Source organism: Cucurbita moschata, unplaced genomic scaffold (genome assembly GCF_002738365.1).
Source record: "Cucurbita moschata cultivar Rifu unplaced genomic scaffold, Cmos_1.0 Cmo_Scf00068, whole genome shotgun sequence".
Lineage (NCBI taxonomy): Eukaryota > Viridiplantae > Streptophyta > Magnoliopsida > Cucurbitales > Cucurbitaceae > Cucurbita > Cucurbita moschata.
In genome coordinates this window covers 516,947-522,263 of record NW_019268584.1, presented here as the reverse complement: position 1 = coordinate 522,263, position 5,317 = coordinate 516,947, and the positions used below count along the sequence as shown (strand labels likewise).

The 5,317-nt window shown below is 41.1% G+C and overlaps 1 protein-coding gene across 1 annotated transcript in view; it reads right to left on the bottom strand.

Annotated features, from left to right (window-relative positions):
• LOC111437893 overlaps window positions 1-3,853 on the bottom strand; it is a 6,775-nt gene extending 2,922 nt beyond the window's left edge. Inside the window, exon 1 of the mRNA XM_023075964.1 lies at window positions 3,428-3,853. Coding sequence (XP_022931732.1) covers window positions 3,428-3,824 — 397 coding nt within the window. The 5' untranslated portion in view covers window positions 3,825-3,853. The remainder of the gene's footprint in view (window positions 1-3,427) is intronic.
• Between the last annotated feature and the right edge of the window lie 1,464 nt (window positions 3,854-5,317).

Below are 5,317 nucleotides of genomic sequence, written 5' to 3'. Positions count from 1 at the left end.
TTTTTTTTTTTTTTTTTTTTTTTTTTTTTTTTTTTTTTTTTTTTTTTTTTTTTTTTTTTTTCGGGCGTTACAGTTCGACGCCTAAGAGATTCAAACTCTCGCGGGGAAACCACATGTCGAAGAGACAAGAGACCCTAGATGATTGATGTGGTATCAATTAGAACTTCAAGACCTACACGGTAGCTTAGAGCGTAGTAAAGGTTAAGCCCAAACTTCCTATAGACCAAAGGAAAACAAGGAAACCTAGTAGAAGAAGTAAGCGATGAAGGCCTACAAGTAGGTTGGTTATTAAGTTATTTTTATACTTACCCCTTTCTCCTTTTCTATTTCAGGTACTAATCAAGGTGGGGAGATGCTCGGGAGCTCTACTATCATAGAGAGGTCTCGACTCGGAGTATCTATTAGTTTTATTCGATCTAGGACATCAATTAGTTATATAACTTTTTGGGTGGATTTGGAATTCTTTTGTATCCCATGCCCTTTTTTCGTTTGTAAATCACTTGAAATTTGTGACACGAGTGATGTATGTCTTTTTAAAGTGGACAATTTCTTTTAGCGATAGTCTTTGGTTAGTACAAAAAAAGGAATATTTCCTCGCCTTAGAGATTCAAACTCTCGCAGGGAAACCCCATGTACTTAGCAGGCACATGGCTTAACCACTCGACCAAAGCGACTCTTATTTATTTAGGAAAAAGTCTCGAAGAGGCACTAGGTACAACAAATGTAGATAATTAATGAGGAATCAATTAGAACTTTGAGCCCTACACGGTAGCTTAGAGATCGGTAAAGGGTAAGCCAAAATTTCCTATCGACCAAAGGAATGTCTGGAAATCTAGTAGGAGAAGGACGTTCATTGAAAATATGAAAATATGAATTGTTAATGAAAAGAGATGGACGTTCTAATAGGAAACAATTTATGACGATACTTGTAGCAACTTTGGGGGAGAAATTCAAACGTACTCGAGTTTAGAAAAAACGCCGGCTAAGGCCAACCAAGTAAGTGACCTTACTATCGGCTCAGTTAGAAGACTTTCCTTATGAATGACGACACGTGCCCAGTGGACCTTGCACGTGTCATTTATACTTTATATTATATGATGATGTGATTGTTGTATGATGATGAGACTATGTTATAAGAATGATGTTACACGATATTGTTATATGATGACATTATATGATGATGCATGACGAAGATGATGCATAATAACACGACAATATAAGATGCATGATGATGACATGAATTAATATGATGTTATTCCATAGTAAGATGATGTGCATATATTAAATGACATCATACATTATGACAACGAGTTTTCTATGAAACAATCATAATTGATGTTCATGACAAGGAAAGTATGAAAGAAAACTCCTGCAGGTTGCCCAATGCGATGTGTGAATAATGTATATGGTTCTGTCCTAAGGATGATTTAAAGATGAAAGCTACAGGAACCTCATGTCTTTGGTGTGTTTATATACATCGGGTTACTTCCCCATTTATGAGGATGAGTACGAACGCGTACACTATGATGATGATCATCATCATGCTTCACATGACACTCGGGAGTTTGCTGACCTCCGACATTTGACTACGGACAACTAGCTTGACTATGATGGATTCAAGAGAGTGCGAAACGCCTGGAGATTCATGCTTGCAATTCTGGGTCGTGTGTGGGGAAGTACTACACATCCAATTTTGTCCAGACTGGAGGCCACCCATACGATGGTTTTAACGTTAGATCCCTAATAATGAGTTGCATGTGGTAGCACTCCGGACCCCGATAGTGAGTTAGTTACTGAGTATTTCTTAAAGTACTCAACCTATGTGCTACTTTTATTTTAGGTAAAGGAAAAACACCCTTGAAAGGACTAGTGTGGTTTCTTGAATTCTTTTTCTTTTGATTTTTTTTTAATTGGTTACAAGGTAGGTTGGTCAAATACTTGAATGACTTTAGCATGCAAATCTAAACATAATAAATGTAAAGGAACAAACACATTTGTTAAGAAGTAAAATATTGCAACTTTCATTATAAACCTTACATAACCAATGATTAATTACAAGGTTGTAACTTTTATGACCATAAATACCATAAACGCCATAGCTAATTGTAACTTATAATCAATCATAAAGACAATTCTCTAAAACTTAAAAAAAAGAAAAAGAAATACAATAAAACCTCTTTAAATCTAAATAACCAACCCTTTACCCTATAATATTACAGTTATTGCAAAAAGAAACAAAAACAAAAAATGTCAATTTGAGAAAAAACCAAAATAGTGATTTATTTGAACAAAAATCTCTTAAATTCGTTAAGGTATATATTACATCTTCCTTTTCTTTTATCCTAATTTCATTGTTTGGAGANGTCGTCAATGAACACAATCACGAAGGTGTCTAAGAATTCCTTAAACACTCGGTTCATCAACTCCATAAACACTGCAGGAGCGTTGGTTAATCCAAAAGACATGACTATGAACTCATAATGTCCATAGCGACTTCTAAAAGCTGTTTTAGGTATGTCTTCCTCTCGGATTCTCATCTGGTGATACCCTGATCGCAGATCGATCTTAGAGAACACCGTTGCACCCTGCAATTGGTCAAACAGGTCATCTATCCTTGGGAGAGGATATTTATTCTTGATTGTGACTTTGTTTAATTCTCTATAATCTATACATAATCGCATAGTTCCATCTTTCTTCTTAACAAATAGCACCGGGGCTCCCCAAGGTGAGACGCTAGGCCGTATGAATCCCTAGTCCAAAAGTTCTTGTAACTGTATCTTTAGCTCCTTAAGCTCTGCAGGTGCCATTCTATATGGCACTTTGGATATCGGTGTTGTCCCTGGTTCGAGGTCAATAACAAAATCTACCTCTCGATTAGGGGGCAACCCTGGGAGCTCTTCTGGAAATACATCCTCAAATTCCCCAACCACAGGAACAGAGGATACCTTTAGACTGGTCTTATTGACTTTTGTCACACTAGCCAGAATTGCCCAGGCTCCCTGATTCAACATTTTTCTAGCCTTCAACGCTGTGATGACCCTAGGGGTGCTTCTGGATATATCCCCTTTGAATTCAAAGTTCTCTCCTATCAGGGGCCTAAAGGTTACCTTTCTTGCTTCGCAATCGATGAGGGCTCGATTCTCGCCCAACCAATCCATCCCTAGGATCACGTCGAAGTCTTGCATACACAAAACAATCAAGGATGCTACAAGTTTTCGCCCTGCAACTATCACACTACCACCCTTAACCCTATGGGTAGCAGTCAAGCATTTAGTTGCTTCATTTGCTGGTGTAGACACAGTAAGAGGAATCTCTAGGGATTCTAGTTCTAGGTTTGCAGATTTCACAAACCCCTCAGAAATAAATGAGTGGGTAGTACCTGAATCAAATAACGTAAATGCTAGGTGATCAAGGATAGGTAGTGTACCTGTCACCACTGCGTCAGTCTCTTCTGCTTTCCTAGTCGTGATAGCGTGGACCACAGCTCGAGCTTGCTGTGTGGCTCCACGACCCCTCTGATACTGTCCAACAGGTCTGTTTCCCTCATGATTTCTCTTATGAGGGCAGTCAGCTATGCGATGGCCTGGCTTGCCACAACCAAAGCATCCTCCTGTTCCAGCAAAACACTCTCCCTCGTGATATTTCTTACAATTAGGGCATTCAGGTCTGTTATACTCTGGGGCTCTACCCCGACGTTCAAAACGTCCTCGCGGCTGTCTGTCAGATCTAAAAGAGTTTCTGTTAGGCCTTCTTCGTTGGCCAAAGGCATTCTGAGTGGTCACCACTGGCACATTTTGCTTTGCCACCTGCCGTGGCATATCCATCACTGTTGCCACTCTCAAGGCTACAGCATAATCTGAAGTTGTTTGTACCAAAACTGGACCCTGAAGCTCTATCCGAAGACCAGCGATAAAACGATCAATTTTCATCTTCTCGTTACTGACATACTCAGGGCAGAACCTTGCCAGTTTATTAAACTCCAGATCATAATCCTCAACAGTTTTGTCCCCCTGTTTCAATTCTAGGAATGCTGTCTGACACTTGTGTCGGGCAACCACTGGGTAATATTTACATAGATAAGCTTCCTTGAACTGGTTCCAAGAAATATACCCTTCCTCTGGTGTAATGGCCCTCTGTGCACCTTTCCACCAAAAATGGGCTTCGCCCTTCAGCATGTAAGTCCCACAATGGACTTGATATTCAGGAGGACAATTCATGTATATAAAAGCTGTCTCTACAGCCTCCAGCCAAACCTCAGCTGCAACTGGGTCCATCTTACCCCCGTCGAAGTTGGCGGTTTATACCTCTGAAAGTCCTTCAAATAACGGGACTCTATAGTCGTGCCCGGATCACTCGTCCCCTGCACAGTGGTCTGGTTTGTCGCTAGAGTTTGCATTATCTGAGCCATCTGTGCCTGAGTCTCCATGGTGGCTCTCATGAAAGCCTGAAACTCATCCCTTGAAACTGTCGTCGTCGACTGAGCAGGCACCACAGGAATCGGTGCTGGCGCTGGTGGAGCTTCTTCAGGTTCCTGATCCTGAGGAGCAGTCTCAAGAATAACTCGAGGCTCGGCCTTCCTTCTAGCTCGCCTCGGCACGGGCGCCGGTGGCGGCGTTTGTTCCTCATCCGAGGTCAGTTCTGGGTTCTCCTCTAGAGGTGGGTGTTGCTCCATCTCGAGGAAATGAAGATTTGGGTCTTCTTCGACCCTTCTCCTGCCCCTCCTAGGACCAGGCCCAAGGTAATCTCCTCCTCTCTTAGGCGCCATTATCTGACAACAGAGGGGAGTGAGTCAAAAATGCGTTCTCATTGTGCCTAATTCAAAGAAGCACATCCTTAATATTTTAATCCTCGTCTTAGATCCAATAGCATATAACTCAAGTCTTCCTATTTCTCAGTTATCAGAGAACTTACCAGGTCGCGGCGGAGCGTGTCGAAACTTAAGCCACAGAGATACAAGACTCTACAACCTAATGTCTACAGGACCTTAAAACCAGGCTCTGATACCAAACTGTCACAGCCCAAAATTTGAATCTCGAAATTAAGAGCCGGACCAACAGACTATGCAATGAAATCGTGTAAGAACCAATAGAGAAACGAGATTTCACAAAAAGAAACTTTAACAATTATGAAGGAGGTTTAAAATCCAAAACAAGGTGTTCAAATATGAATAGTAAGTAAGCGGTTTACAAAACAATGCATGACAAATCTAAACAAAATTATGCACAGACTCCTAGACGCCCCGGGACACTCCTCTGTGGCATTAAGATTCAGCATGCATTCCCGCCTCGATCCCTGGCCTCACTCGCCTGAAAAAAAA